This window comes from Sphaerodactylus townsendi, linkage group LG03, assembly GCF_021028975.2.
Source record: "Sphaerodactylus townsendi isolate TG3544 linkage group LG03, MPM_Stown_v2.3, whole genome shotgun sequence".
Classification (NCBI taxonomy): domain Eukaryota; kingdom Metazoa; phylum Chordata; class Lepidosauria; order Squamata; family Sphaerodactylidae; genus Sphaerodactylus; species Sphaerodactylus townsendi.
The window spans coordinates 52,899,012-52,914,149 of record NC_059427.1 but is presented as its reverse complement, the minus strand read 5'-3'; the positions used below and the strand labels follow the sequence as shown (position 1 = coordinate 52,914,149).

At 44.3% G+C, this 15,138-nt stretch overlaps 2 protein-coding genes across 4 annotated transcripts in view; both read left to right on the top strand.

Annotated features, from left to right (window-relative positions):
• Positions 1-10,266, top strand: part of CELSR3 (cadherin EGF LAG seven-pass G-type receptor 3) — a 231,456-nt gene extending 221,190 nt beyond the window's left edge. Inside the window, exons 32-36 of one of the 2 annotated variants that reach the window (XM_048489745.1) lie at positions 319-425; positions 815-988; positions 1,654-1,854; positions 4,264-5,386; positions 6,718-10,266. In XM_048489745.1, coding sequence (XP_048345702.1) covers positions 319-425; positions 815-988; positions 1,654-1,854; positions 4,264-5,386; positions 6,718-6,745 — 1,633 coding nt within the window. In that variant the 3' untranslated portion in view covers positions 6,746-10,266. Of the gene's footprint in view, positions 1-318; positions 426-814; positions 989-1,653; positions 1,855-4,263; positions 5,387-6,714 lie in introns of both variants that reach the window. The other variant, XM_048489744.1, reaches the window with a different exon arrangement.
• GATA2 (GATA binding protein 2) overlaps positions 1-15,138 on the top strand; it is a 627,541-nt gene that overhangs the window by 30,989 nt on the left and 581,414 nt on the right. The gene's annotated exons all lie outside the window — the stretch shown is intronic.

Below are 15,138 nucleotides of genomic sequence, written 5' to 3'. Positions count from 1 at the left end.
TGCGAGAGAGATGAGAACTCCGTTCCCATGGGAATCCGGGAGGGGGGATGGGATGGACAGAGTTATAACCTGTGCTTCTGGCAGGAGACTTTATTCCTGCCACGTCGTGTACGTGAGCTTTCTAGGATGTCTGAATAAACGGTCTTTTACACCAAAAAAGCCTTTTATTTCTGCTTCTATGGAATTCCTTACAGTGGGGCTTAGATACTTCAGTGCAAAATACCAGAGAGTAAAGCTGGGAGTGTATGCTTCACCACTGATCCATGGATTTTCTTTCAGCACAAGAGATGCACATTTGATATTTCTCTTTTATTTCAGAGAGAACATGATGGGGCATCAAGGCTCAGCCCTGGATCATAACTTGCTCAATCACACCGGTCCCACAGACCTTGATGTAGCTATGTTTCATCGCGATGCAGGACCAGGTAAGCTCAAATCCAAGATGTATGTTCAAAAAATTATTAGCCTTTCAGATTATGTTTGGTATCTTCCTACATGTTATCATGTCCTGAAACACAAGCATTTTGATTATTGAGCATACTCAGATTTTTCCAGAGAAGGAGCAGTGTCTTCTTCTTAATCCAAAAAACATAGCTGTGCTTCTTGAGGAAATGATGGGATTGACCAGAACAATTTATAACAGGTGGCATGTCTAGAGATGCTTTTAATATTTTGAACAAGTTATATTATAAATATATCAGTTATTTCTGTTTTGCAAGGTTTTTTTACCTCATAGGTTGTTCATGAAAGGGAAATCCCTGAATGTTTTCTCCCTGATTCCTCACCTCTTTAGAACGTTGTTTATCTTTCACAGATCAAGACTCTGACTCAGACAGTGATCTCTCTCTCGATGAAGAACGCAGCCTCTCAATTCCATCATCAGAGAGCGAGGAGAATGTGCATCTCCGGGGCAGGTTCCAGCGTCAATTCAAAAGGGCAGCACACAGTGAGAGGCTTCTCACCAACCCTTCCAACACCACACCCAAAGGTAAGTGCTAGGAGAACAGCTATAATGATACAGAACTAAGAACACTGTGAGCACTGGTGGGGAGGGGTGGTGGTGTCTGCATTGGATCCGACCAGGGCAAACAGCAGTCCATACATCTCTATGACACTCTTGTGGATAAACCTTCAGCATTTTGTAAAACAAAAGAAACATCTCAAGGACAAAATGGTGCACAAAAATGGTTTGTGAAACTAGCTGCCTATTTATTAAATAGGGTGGCGACTTTCAATCAGGAATCCTTCATTTTGTCGCAAGAAAAAAATCAGTGGGCATGCAGATTGATTTAATCAGTCAGTGGCTGTTTGTGCAGATGTGCACAATCTTTTCCAATTAATGTAGGAACTGTGATCCCTGAAGACTGCCAGGTGGGTTACTGGTGACTAACATATTGCCTTCAATACAGGTGCAGTCCAGACAGCATGCTCTTGGTATTAGTTTTATAGCACACTGTATGCACTGGAATAGTATACCAATAGAGCCCAGGAGTATACTGAATTGCCAGTAATTTTATACCACTCATTAAAAAGGGTGAGAATTTGAGGATCTGTTCCAAGACAGTCATCAGACATCAAGGCAAACCTTGCGTTAATAAGTTAAATGAAATTGATTCATCATGTAACAGGGATTGTCTAATGTCTTTCCCTTAGATGTAGACGGCAATGACCTAATGTCTTACTGGCCAGCGCTGGGTGAATGTGAAGTTCACCCCTGCTCCCTCCAGAAATGGGGCTCAGAGCGGAAACTTGGATTTGATGTCAACAAAGATGCTGCCAACAATAACCAACCAGACCTGGCCTTAACCAGTGGAGATGAGAACTCCCTCACCCAGACCCAACGACAGAGGAAAGGTGAGGATATCAAAGCACAGCCTGGGGTGGGGCTAGAATTGAAGATCAGTTCGATTCAGATGGGGGACTCAAATCCTACTGAACCATAAATGTCACTGGGTAACATCCTTGCTGTGGGAGGCTTTGGGGTCCTGAGGCAATTCGGACGATTGGCCTTCCTATAACCCTCCCCCCCTCCTGTGTAAATTCGTGGAACAAACATATTATTATGCAACTTTTAAGTTATATAAAAGATTTTCCATTTCCTCCATCCCCCACTATATCTTTCCTCGGTTTGCTTTTATGGTACCCACTTGTGGGTCAAGTAGTCCCAGCCAATTTGTAAACGTCAAAAAAGAATTCTGAAGACCAAGTGGTGCAAAGCCTCCTCCGCTACAAAGCTTCACTTTCATGCACTGTGAAGAAGAAACTGTGCTCTCCAGTACAGACTAAAGTAACTAAATACTTTCACAATACATTTAGTACACAAGGTAGAACTACTAATCTTATCCTTTTGCAGCTCTAATTAACTTTTGCTCCAGAGTCAGACATGGGCCTATAAGCAAGGATTGAACTGAGGCCTGTGTTGCCAGGAGCTGCTGAAATCAGTCCACCAGACCTAACTGCTATTGAGTTTCCAACTGGGGCTGGACCCGCAACACTCCCAGTGGTGAGCTGGAGCAACTGCAGGGTAGTGGTGGTGCAGAGTAGACCCACTGGCCCTTTCGACACAAACCACAGAAAACAGTTGCAAAACATTTTTGATCCCCCTCCCCTGTTTGTCCACAGTCAGCCCTTGAAAAGATTCCTGGCCGCCATTTTGTGATCTTTCCAGGATTTTTAAAAATTCTTTGTGCTTCATCCTGCAATTCACCACAGTTCATGTAATCGATGCTGTGTAGATTTCACACTCCCAGTTTTTTGTTTTGTTTTTTTAAAAGAACAGACGAAAATAAACAGGCGAGACGGAACAGAGCAAGCTCTGAAACTGGTATTGAGGACAAAGTCTAGGGACTACAGGGAGGTGTGGGAAATGTCTTAAAGAGATCGCACAGCAAGTCAAAATGTTTTGAAAATGTTTCAGCTAAAGAATTGCTAAAAGAGAGGATTCATTTAAAATGTTCTCAGGCTGGAAATAAAATGTTTTGGGGTAAAAACTATGTGGAACTCCTCGGAGGAAACGTTATATTCTGCCTCGAAGCTTTTTAAAGTGTCTGTGCAGAAACAGCCACTGTGACATTGTCACAGCTGCTCCAATTGAAGAGGACCTAGTATAACAGCAGCGTGGACAACAAAAGCCCGTGGAAGACATTTCACCCAGGGAAGGCCTTCAGAAGCTTCCTTGAGCCACATCTCTCCCTAAGGATGGTTTGTCATCTCATATTATAGTGAAGATAAAATGTTATATGGGCAGTATGTATGTCTCTCTGAGCTCCCAGATGCTCATATGGTAAATAGACAGATGGTGACTGCTAGGGTGGTCAAGAGAGCCAGTGTGGTGTAATGGTTAGAATGATAGTCCAGTAGCTGGGAGATATGGGTTCAAACCCCCACATTGCCATGGAAGCTCACTGGATGACATTGAGCCAGTTATTCTCTTTCAGCCTAGTCTACCTCACAGGATTTTTGTGAAGATAAAATAGAGGAGAGGGGAATTGGTGCTGTAAGCAACTCCGGGTTCCCACTGGAGGGAAAAAGCAGGTTATAAATATCAACATAAACAAATAGCTTTCAATGAGCCTGCCTTATTCCAAGCCTGACCATGAATCTATCTAGTATCCACAAGCCTAGGAACCTGTAAAGGAAAGAAGAGAACTACAAATTGATTTGTAGTCAACATGAATGTAAATTTTTTGAAGCTGAAACTAAGCCCAGCTTTCCATTCATCCACCATGCTTTGAGCAATATGATCTCTGATGTTTGCAGTCTTCCGGTTGAAAAGTCAGCAAAGATGCTGCCAACAATAACCAGCCAGACCTCGCCTTAACCAGTGGAGATGGAAAACTCCCTCATTTCCACTGTCCCATTACTCTTCTGGAGGGCTAGCCCTTGGAAAAGGGATCACTCACTTTAGCTGCTTTCAATACCTATCTCAGTCCTGAAATAGGAGAAATAATAATAGAGGGTGCCTGTAAACATGAGCAGAATGCCTTTCACAAAACCTATCCTTATTCGTCTGTGGATTGAGAAATCATGTCGAAGAGTGTGTTTTCTAAGTGACCTGGAGCCCGGACCCATCTTCTTTGTAGAAATTGACCATCACCCTTCTACATGTCTATTTGACCAAGTTGTGTAACTATGAGGGTACCAACATGGCAGGAGATTGTAGGTTTACTAAACCGCCCATTTGTAAATGCAAATAACCCAACGGGAGAGTGTCTAATTTTTCTTATTTCCTGTTTTTTCTTTTCCCTCCCCAATATTGTATAGGCATCCTGAAGAATCGCCTCCAGTACCCTCCAGCTCTGCAAGGCCTGTCATCCATGGGCAGAATGACCAATGAGCTTTCCTGGTACAAAACATCCACTCTGGGTCACAGGGCTGTTCCTGCTGCTTCTTATGGCAGGATTTATTCTGGTGCAGGCAGCCTCTCTCAGCCAGCAAGCCGATATTCTTCACGGGAACAACTTGACATGCTGATGAGAAGGCAGATGTCCAGAGAACAGCTGAGCCGGAATAATTCTGGCGAGTGCCTGGAACCTGTAACCTGCAGACATGGGTCTCGGGAGCAACTGAACACCATTCTGAACAGGCCTGGGTCTAGGGAGCATCTGGACACTATCCTCAGCCGACATGGGTCAAGGGAGCACCTTACAAGTATACCCAGTAGGCATGGGTCTAGAGAAGACTTAGGTGAAGTAGTTACTGGACATGATCAAAGAATTCACGGAAACACTCTGCCTAGGAGGCAGGGATCTAGAGACCACCTAGATACTTTGCCCTGTAGATTTGGGTCACGAGAACAGCTAGACTGTGGTGGAGCAGTAAGGGAAATCTCTAGAGAATGGCTAAACACCATGCCTAATAGGCAAGCATCAAGAGATCGAATGGACACTTTGCCAAGTCGAGACACTTCTCGAGAACAGCTTGATTTGCTTTCTAGAAGGCAGCCTTTGAGAGACCAACTAGCGTCAGCTAGACAAATATCAAGAGAGCAGTTGGACTTCTTATCAAGAAGATCTAATTCCAGAGAGCATCTGGACACAGTGCCTGGCAGGCAAGCTTCTCCAGAAAATCTAGAAGCTATGTCTAGACAGCAGCCTTCTAGGGAAAATCTCGAACTCCTCTCCAGAAGGCTTCCCTCTAGAGAAAATCTTGACACAATCCCCAGCCGTCACCCCTCCACAGAGCAATTAGACATCCTTTCTTCTATTCTGGCTTCTTTTAACTCCTCTGTCTTGTCCTCTGTGCAATCATCCAGCACTCCCTCAGCCCCACAGACTACATCCACACCTTCTGCGGCACAGACATCCTCCACACCCTCCATGCTGTGCCCTTCACCACCTCGATCTGCTACATCTCACAGTATTTCCGAGCTGTCGCCAGACTCAGAGTAAGTGGCACCCCTTCCACTGGGGCTGTGACCTATGTGTGAGTGTATGTGCATGTGTTTAAATGTGAACCTCTGTGGAACAGAAACAAGCTGAGTAAAGCTTTAGTTCAGGGTGTTAAAAAGGTTTCAGGAAAGCTATGTTTGAGTATGCTGGCAGTAGCTGGTTTAGGCTCACCATTACCCTGTATGGTCTAAGGCCCTGGGCACCCTGCAAACATATATCACTTTCATACCTGTTCATTTGCCGTGACTAACCCCTGCCTCAAAGAACTCAGATACAAGTTACTAACAGCAGCCATGCAAGTATTATGATCAGTGAGTTGATGGAAATGTTTTGTTAGAGATTCCCCAACACAGCCTTCAATTGCCTAGTTTCCCTGCGCAAGGAGAATAACTGTTAAACTAGTTTGTGTTATGACTGTGCCCAAGGCAGAAATCAGTTTCTCTGGAGCTCAGCATCAAATGATGGAAATAGCATCAATCATAAACAACATGCTATACAAAAACCACATGGGACATATGGTATGGGATTCACACGACTGGCTCCACCTGCATACATTTTGCTGAGTGGAAGGAAAAAGAGGATGAGTACCCACCTTTCTTTTGATCGTGCAGTCCCGTAAACTACACAAAGAGCAGGAACATGCTTGAAGACATGATTCCTGAAACATCTCTTTTTTGCTTTATAGATTTGTGAAGAGTTCTACTTCAAATATTCAACAAATCGTTCTGGTAGACTAAACCTTGTTTCAGTCCTTTAATGATCCCTTAATACTTTTTTCTTTGCTTCCTCTGTCAAGACACAAATCTGGCAGTTGTTATTCTCATGCATATGGTAACTCAGGATAGAGAATTGGCACCCTGAGAACCCCATTTTTGAAAAGTACGTAACCCTCAAGGTTACACAAAATATCTGAAAATGAAAACACATCTTTGAAAGTCTCAGAAACTGGTATATCTATTTCATGACATACCTCCATGCACTTTTTCATGATTTTTGGAGCCCAATCATATGCATACTTACTAAAAAGTTCCACCAAACTCAATGAGACATGATGGAAGGATAGCTAGAACTGCAGTCTCTCATACAACCTTAGTTTATTTTGTACAGTTTCTCACTCCAGCCTTTGAAAAATTACCATATTATGGGGGGTGGGGTATAGACTCCAACACAGTAATCAGAATGCCGTGAAGTTTAAACACCTTTCCACAAACTGGTTAATGGACAACTGACCCTGCATGCTAAATGTATGTATTAAAGTTTCTGGAAAATGGAAAAGCTGACAGGGATTTTTTTTTTTAACGATTCTTCTTCTTTCTCCTTTGAGAAGAGTAACAAGAAGTGAAGGTCATTCCTGAGGCGCCAACTGCTGCAAGAGCAAAGGAAGAAGCAGGAATGATTGCCAGGCCAGACACTTCCAGCAACGGTTTGGGATCCTTCAGGCACCTTCGAAGAAAGAACTGAGGATGCTTTGGAGGTCCAAATCAACCATGACCTCCCCTAGCACTCAGTGGTAGAGAACTTGCGAGTGAGAGCCAGGTAAAGTGCACAGACCTGGCTATGGAAGAAAGGTGTCTTGGGTACCTCTGTGCCATACTGGTCATCCTTCCTGCTCAGAGGGATGCCCCAAATGGAAGGGGCGAAGTAACCACACCATGAGTGAGCACCATTTGTGACGTATCAGATGCAGACCAACGGAACCTTCCTTTCCAAAACATTTCGATACCCTGTGCAAACATGAGAGGGAGGGGTGGCTGCAATGGGGAGGGGCAGGGAACGGTTTTTATACATTTTTGTATCTTTGTAATCAGAGAGAAGAGAAATTTCTATGGTTATTTTTACGGTTCTTCTGTTCCTGTAATGCTGATCTCATTTCGTCTTGACGGTGATATGTCTGAACTGTGGCATGATGCTATGCAGGCTTCTCCCCAGCAGGGCTCCACAGAGGTCCTGGGGAGGTAGAACCGGGTGATGGATCCACTGGATTCTCTTCAGCCAGCCCTCTGTGTGGTATCCTGTTGGGTGCCTCTCATATGTTCCTCATGAGGGTAATGATGTGGCAGACAGCTTGCTGGGAGTTGGGGGCAGGATCTCTTTCTCTCTCTTTCTTGCTCACACACACACACAGACGCAAACACCCTCCGCTAACTCAAGCCACCAGAACCTGAAATCTCATTTGCTTTGATGGGACCTCCATTTTATCCTAGACCAAAGCCATGCCTCCTTTTGTCAAGACCTGGAAGGTTAGAATGTGATTACAAATCAATCCTCTGAAGGCCTTCAATCGATTCAGACCCCTGTTCCAACCAATTCAAAACTGCCTTTTATTTGCATGTGCGCACCAACATCAAGTTATGGGCTGGAAAGCAATTTTTGGTGCCAACTGTTAATCTGGCCTTGGGTTGAGCACTTGCTGCTGCTCTATGAATGTTTCCTTATGTGAGCACCCCTTATTACCACAATGTTAGGGCCTTGCCTAGTTGCCTATCCTGTGGAACGAGGGTTGCCGACCTCCAGGTTAGACCTGGACATCACAGGGGGAAAAAGTGAAGCCTGGCCAAGGCTATAAGACACAAGGCTTTAAGATGCATCTTATAGCCTTGGCCAGGCTTCACTTTTTTCCCTGTGTTGTCCCTGCAACGTGGTTGCTTAGACCTGGACATCCCCAGGATTATGGCTGATCTCCAGATGACAGAGATTAGTTCTCTTGGAGAAAATGGCTGCTTTGGAGGGTGGGATTTATGGCATTATATCCTACTGAGATTTCACCCCTCCCCAAGACCCCGCTTCCTTAAACTTTACCCTCTGATCATCAGGAATTTCCCAACCTGGAGTTGACAACCCTAATATGCATGCACATCTATTCTTAAGTTCTGCATCCAGGAAGTTTTGGGGGAGGCTTCTGCTACATTAGACTATACTCAGGTGTGAAGGTTTCCCTAAAATGAGCCCCTATCTTCATAAGCTTGGATTTAGATGGGCATAGGCCTTGGCTTCAGGGGAGATCTATTTCCCCTCCAGTTTTATTGGTTAAATGTCTTCTTTCTTGACCAGGAAACTAGTACTAAACTTTATACTAGGCTGTTTTGACTATCTTGTGTGGAAGCTGGGTAGGAACATTTGGGTGTGCAGTATCAGTAACACAATATTGTCCCAACTAGGATTACCACTTTTTTCTTGACAAGGCATTTGGATTAATTTTATGAAGACACGCTTGGCTCAGGGCTTCATCCTTACCTCCTAATACTAGAACCAGAGTGGAAGACTTCCCCTTTGAAAGAAAGAACCTATTCAGTGAGAAGACTGGTGCAGTCCTCAATAGAACAAGGAAGAGTAGACTTACTGCAACGTCTTTGGGTATTACCTTTCAGGGCACTGGAAGTTTTAAGCAGCGGTATTTCCCTCAGCATTCTCAACATTCTTTCTGGAAGAACCTATTTTTACAGGCAGTCTCATAATCTCTAAGGATTCAGATCTCAATAGAAACGGAGACATTCCTAGCATAGGCAAAAGGGTAGGCAAGACGATCAGTCCCCCAGGGATCGACCTTCCGGGGAAAAGCAGGTGGCATTACTATATGGCATAGAATACCGCTTCCTTGACAGACTGTCACTGTTCACTGACCAGTGATCTCTAATCACTCAGGACCATTGGGTTCTTTCTACAATGAAGTTTGGTTAATTTAAAACTATCCCTGTCTGAGTATCTCTACCACCTCCTTCTCATTATTCTTCACCTCTTCTGGCAGCTGAGGTTTCGATGCTGTGCAGAAAGGGGGCCTTTCCCAACTTAATCCACCTTTTTCTGGAAAATTGTTTTATAGTCTATAGTCCAGTTAAGTAAGGGGGCAGATTCTCAGTTCATTTCTTTCATTGAACAGACTGAGTGCATACGCCCACTGCCCTTCTCTGGGAGCAATCAAACAAAAGTTAGCTGTGGCTGAGTCCCTTTGAAATTCAAAAGTACTTAAAAGCATTTAACTGTGCACTTTAGTCCCACTGGTTTCAAAGGGACCTAGCTGTGTAATTTTTCCTTGCTTTTTCACCGAGTGCTGTTTTTGATGCGCTGAACTGAAAATACTCCTCTCCTGTTTGCCTCAGTCTAAATATTTTAAATCTCCTTATCTGCATGCACACACTCACAAGCATACATAGAAATCTGTTCAGTTCCAAAATAAAGTTTCCAACTTTGGGTTAGGAAATTCTTACAGATTTTGGGGAGTAGAGCCAGGGGGGTTGGGGAGGGGGAGCTTCAGTGGGGATAACACCGTGGAAAGCACCCTCCGAGCAGCCATTTTCTCCAGAGGAACTGACTTCTGTCTCTTGGAGGTCAGGTGGAATTCCAGGAGATTTCCAGCCACCACCTGGAGGTTGGCAACCCTAACTCCAAACCCAGTTTGTTTCCATGTACTTAGTTATAACCTATTGAAACACTGAATAGCTCAAGTTCCTTAAAGAGTTAAAAAGCCATTGGAGCTGCCTGAAGTTTGCCTTGTTTTGAAAAAAATAGAATAAATTAGTGTCATGACAGTATCACTGACACTTGTGCTCATTAAAACTCAAGTCACAATACTCAGCAAACTACAGTTTCAAAATTTGGCTTTCATACTTCTTTCTCTCCTTCCAATATCCAAGTATTAATTCCTACTTCACCAAGACAGTGCTGCAGCTCAGTCAGATCTCAAGCAAAGTTAACTCACACAACTATTGGTGTTTTTAGCTGTATTGGTCCGTGACCCTCGGTCACAAAGGACTGCTGTTTAATTTTGAAATCATCTCCTCTCCATACCCTCGCCCAACCAGTTGGACTAGATCCAGATATTCATAAGGCCCTTCACAAGCCAGTAGTACTTCAAAACTTTCATCAGTAATTGCTTGAGGCAGAGGCGTAGCTACCATGGGGACATCCGGGGACAAGTGCCCCGGGCGCCACCTTGTGGTGGGCGCAAAAATTGCAGGTTCGTTAGTGGCTTTTTCTATTTTTCAGGGTTTTTCCCATTTCTGGCCTGCAGGGGGCGCTGTTTTTAGGCTAGCAGCACCAAACTTTCAGACTATTGCCAGGTGACTCTCCTGATGATACCAGCCAAGTTTGGTGCAGTTTGGTTCAGGGGGTCCAACGCTATGGACCCACAAAATGGGTGACCCCATACTCCATTATTTCCAATGGGAGCTAATAGTAAACGGCGCTACCATTTTGAGGGTCCATAACTTTGGATCCCCTAGATGCAAACTTCACTAAACTTCTAGGTGGTATCATAAGGATAATCTCCTGCTGATAGCTGCCAGGTTTGGTGCAGTTTGGTTCAGGGGGTCCAAAGTTATGGGGCCCCAAAAGGGAAACTCCATCCGCCATTGTTGTTTCCAATGGGAGCTAATGATGAATGAACTACCCTTTTGAATCCCATAACAGGCTTCCTGAACCAAACTTCACTAAACCTGGGTGGTTTAATCAGAAGAGTCTTCTGAAGATAGCCTAAAAGTTTGGTACTGTTAGCATAAACATTGCTCCCCTGACAGGCACCCTCACATTTTCCCCAGGTTCTCTCTTTAAATCCACCTCCTTTGGAGTGGATTTAAAGGGAAAATCCTAGACTCCCTAGATTAAAAAAAACATTAAAAGTATTGTTGAAGGCTTTTTTCCAAAAACCAGATTCAACTGGTAGTTGTGAGTTTTACAGGCTGTGTAGCCCGTGGTCTGATAGATCTTGTTCCTAACATTTTAAGCCTGCCATCTGTGGCTGGCATCTTCAGAAGTGTATCACAGAGAGAAGTCTGTTATAAGAGAAGGCTGGACACAGTGTATAATAGACTTCTCTCTGTGATACACCTCTGAAAATACCAGCCACAGATGCAGGTGAAACATTAGGAACAAGATACACCAGACCACGGCCACACAGCCCAGAAAACCCACAATAACCAACATTGAAAGGGAAGCTGTTTGGGGGGCGGGGGGGGGAATCTTCCCTGAAACAGCATCATTTCAATGTTGTTTAAACTAGGGGGCCCAAATTCTCCCCCCCTTGGGTGGATTTAAAAGGGAGAATCTGGGCTCTCTAGTTTAAACAAAATTTAAAAATATTCTGTTTCAGGGTGGATTCCCCCTCCTTAAAAAAAATAGCATCACTTTCAATGTTGTTTAAACTAGGGAGCCCTGGGTGTGTTCAGATTTGTGTGTTGGGCCATGTTCTATAATGCAATGGTGACTTTGAGATGACCTGGTGCAAAAAATGTTGTTTGGTCGTGGTGGGGGAGGGAGGCTGCCCAAATGGGGGGGGGCGCAAAACTCAGATTTTGCCCCGGGCTCCATTTACCCTAGCTACACCCCTGGCTTGAGGAGAGGGTTGCCTCCCATTAAAATCTCTGGTCATGTGAAACAGAAGGCAGGTCTTTTACGGGACATGTTAATTTTCTACCTAGAGAGAGATTTTTTTTTTACATGGGGCTGCTTTCCAGCAAGTGATCACCCATGTATATTCTGATCCTATCCCATAAAGCAGTTCTGACTGCTGAGAGAGTTCTGTTTACTGAAGAAGTGATGAGGTGCTATGTGTTATATCTCCACACTCAGGCTCCCTTGGGTGTCTTGCTCACTTACAGCGAGTAGCAATGCTTCATTTACTGCCTTATTGCCACAAAACACTGTAGCTTAATTGTTAAACAAAAATGACTTAATGTTTACATTGGGAAATGTTTTTCCTGTTGTTGTCAAAGGTGGGTGGCAGTGGGCTTGCAGTGTCCCCTTTCCACTGCAAAGCCACTGCACCCCCATTGGTCCAATTGCAAATGAGAAAAGGAGAAAGATTTTAATTATTCTCTAATACATTCCACAGTGTATAGCTCTGAGGCGAAAAGGGCTCTGCGAAGCCTTCTGACCTTTCACACTTGAGGCCTGAGCAAAGATGGGGGAGGGCAGCTCTTCGGCCTTTGTTCAGAACTGCCTTTTCCTGCACCTTCCGCAAATGGTGTGTTGAACAGGAGTAAAACCATTATGTGCCAAGCCCAGAAAGGGTGGCCATCTACCTCTATTGCTTGGTGGGGGCAAAAGGTTCAAGTCCCTCACAGGCAGAAGATGGACAACTGGGCCAAGAAAACAGAATTTATTTGTTTACAAGAAATCAAGATAAGAGAGAATAAAGTTGAGAAGCAAGCACTGGCCATGGCATGATTTTGTGCAAAAAAAAATCCCCACAATTTTTTTATAACCCTTGTGAAAGTACAAATAATTACAAACGTGGTGAATGCAAAATCCCTTTGTATGCTCATCAATCCTGAATGTTACTTATTGGGCTTCAAGAAACAGCTTGTTTACACTATTTTTTCAGTCTGTGTATGTATATTACTATAGCCAAACAAGGGACCAGAATTTCTATTTGTTATATTGATTTCTAAAACGATGGCATCTGACTTTCTTTGACTACTGTTTGTATTTTCCACTCTCTCTGTAATTCAATGGATGTCTGTAGTATTTATTAATCACCAAAAATGCTGGTTGGTTGATGGATTACTGGGGTCAGGAATTAAATCTGGTTCATATTGGAATGACCCGCCACCCCACCCCCACCCCATCAAAAAGGCTTGATCAGCAGATCGGCTTGGTTTCTTGTGGGTTTAGTTCAAATTAGAAGAGAGTGTTCTGTCAGAGAAAACCAGGGCTTTTTCTGGTTTCTTTTAAAAGTGCCAGTACTCATGTAGAACGTTGCACCCATTTCCCCCAATTTCCCCTTCAGAACTTGGGAGAGCTCCAAGCAAGATATTCAGTCCTGGTGAATATCATCACACATAAAAAGCCCTGAAGAAAATACACACCTACTTATGTCAGCGGTTTCAGACTGAATATTGCCTACAAGGAGGTTTCCAAACCTTCTCACTGAAAACAATAGTAGTTCTAGGTTTTCCAGAATGCCGCTGCTCTCCTTGAAGAATTTGGGTGTAGATCTTCCTAGTCTGGGAAATCCATCTGAACAGACTTTTAAAAACCATTTTGTGGGATGAGACAAATGACCTGCCCAGAGGTGCCGCTTCTATCTGACAGGTTTGCATCCCTTGTTATTTACTTTGTGAAGAGGGAAGAATCCACAGACCTCTCAAACACTTATCTAGGGATGTGTGCCAAAAGGAGAAAGATGTCAAGCAACTGACTGGAGTGTCAGTCTCTCTCATGCCTTGCTAGCGTTGGCTGTGTTACTGCCTGCTACCAGCCAGCACTCTTAGCACGACCGAATGTTCCTTGAAAGAGTTGTCCTCCATCTCTTTCCTGGGAGTTGTTAGTTTGCCAATCTTCAAAACAGTTCTTGATTGTACATGTGGTGGCCTAGGCTCTGGAGAGCATTCTCTCTCTCTCTTTTTTTCATTTTGGTTGGTTCATTATATTTTTCTTCCCTTCCCACCTGATTTGTTGGCAGAGGGCAGAGAGGCCCGTGGGCTTTCTCTGTAGCCATGTAAAATTGTTCCATAAAAGTGACATATTTGGAAATAAAATATAAAACTCATTGTTGCGCCCGCCTTGATGTGTACATGTGTGTATATTTATGTGCCTGCCTTTTCCTCACACTTGTTCCCTTCACTCTGTTCCTGGCTGACATATTTTTTGGTTTATAATGCAATAAAGAAACCAAAATAGTGAGTCACGTTATAGGACAGAAAGAAAGTAGAATGCTTCATAAAGGCTGTGTGGAAATGAAAAGGTTAGCCCACTCCACAGGAGAACACTATATAGGATTGTCGGATTCCTCAGGTGCAGGGGTGGAGGCTGGAAAAGTAGCACCCTTCAGGGTTCTCTTCTTCCCTGGCAAAGTCTTAGGAAGGCCTCAGACAGGTCGGGGGGGGGGGGGTTTGCTCACCCAGTTCCCTCTCTTTCAGTCCTGTTCATGTCCTCTACCTTTGCAATCTAGGGAATCATTGAGATCCTCCTCCCTGGCCCTTTCCAGGACCACTTTTCAAAGGGCTTCCTGGAGGAGAAACATCTCCTCAGCCTCTCCCTCCAGTCCAGAGGCTAGACTCTTGACACTGGTAGGAGTCAGGGCCAATGGTGCTTCTTCGTGGGTCTTGATTCACCATGCCGCATCCTCTGGGCTCCTCTAAAAGAGCTTGCCTTCAGCCTGTTCATATTTGGTGAGGCCAGGATTTCCTCTCTCCTTTTTCACCTACCAGATACTCTCCGCTGTATCTTGCCTTCTTGTCTTGGCCTGCCCCAAGTCCCACCATGCTTCCTCTGTTGTTGCCATGTCCCTGGGATCCATTGGGCCTGGCTGGCAGCCCCTGCTTGTCCCTTCTTACTGTGGCTGGCCCTGAGTTGCCTCCTACTAATGAGTAAGTGCAGGGGGTCACCTCCAGGCAAGGCTTTATCCAGAATCTGGAATCCTAGTTCACAATAGAAAAATTTGGGCTGAGGGAAGAATTATATTCAGGCTTCTGGTTAGCTCTGCATCTTGGTAGGTTTATGCTATGCTGAGAGAATTCTCTCGCCCAGAATCTTGAAGTGCTGCTATATTATAGTTTACCCTGAGCCTTGAATCTATCTTTTGGGAAGTACCTGAAATATAACTAATCTCCTCAAAGATGCAGAAAGATGATCAGCGCCACAGACTGATAGTCCCAGCAGATCATTTGTATCACTTGTATAAAAGAGCTAGACCAGGGGTAGGGAACCTGCGGCTCTCCAGATGTTCAGGAACTACAATTCCCATCAGCCTCTGTCAGCATGGCCAATTGGCCATGCTGGTAGGGGCTGATGGGAATTGTAGTTCCTGAAC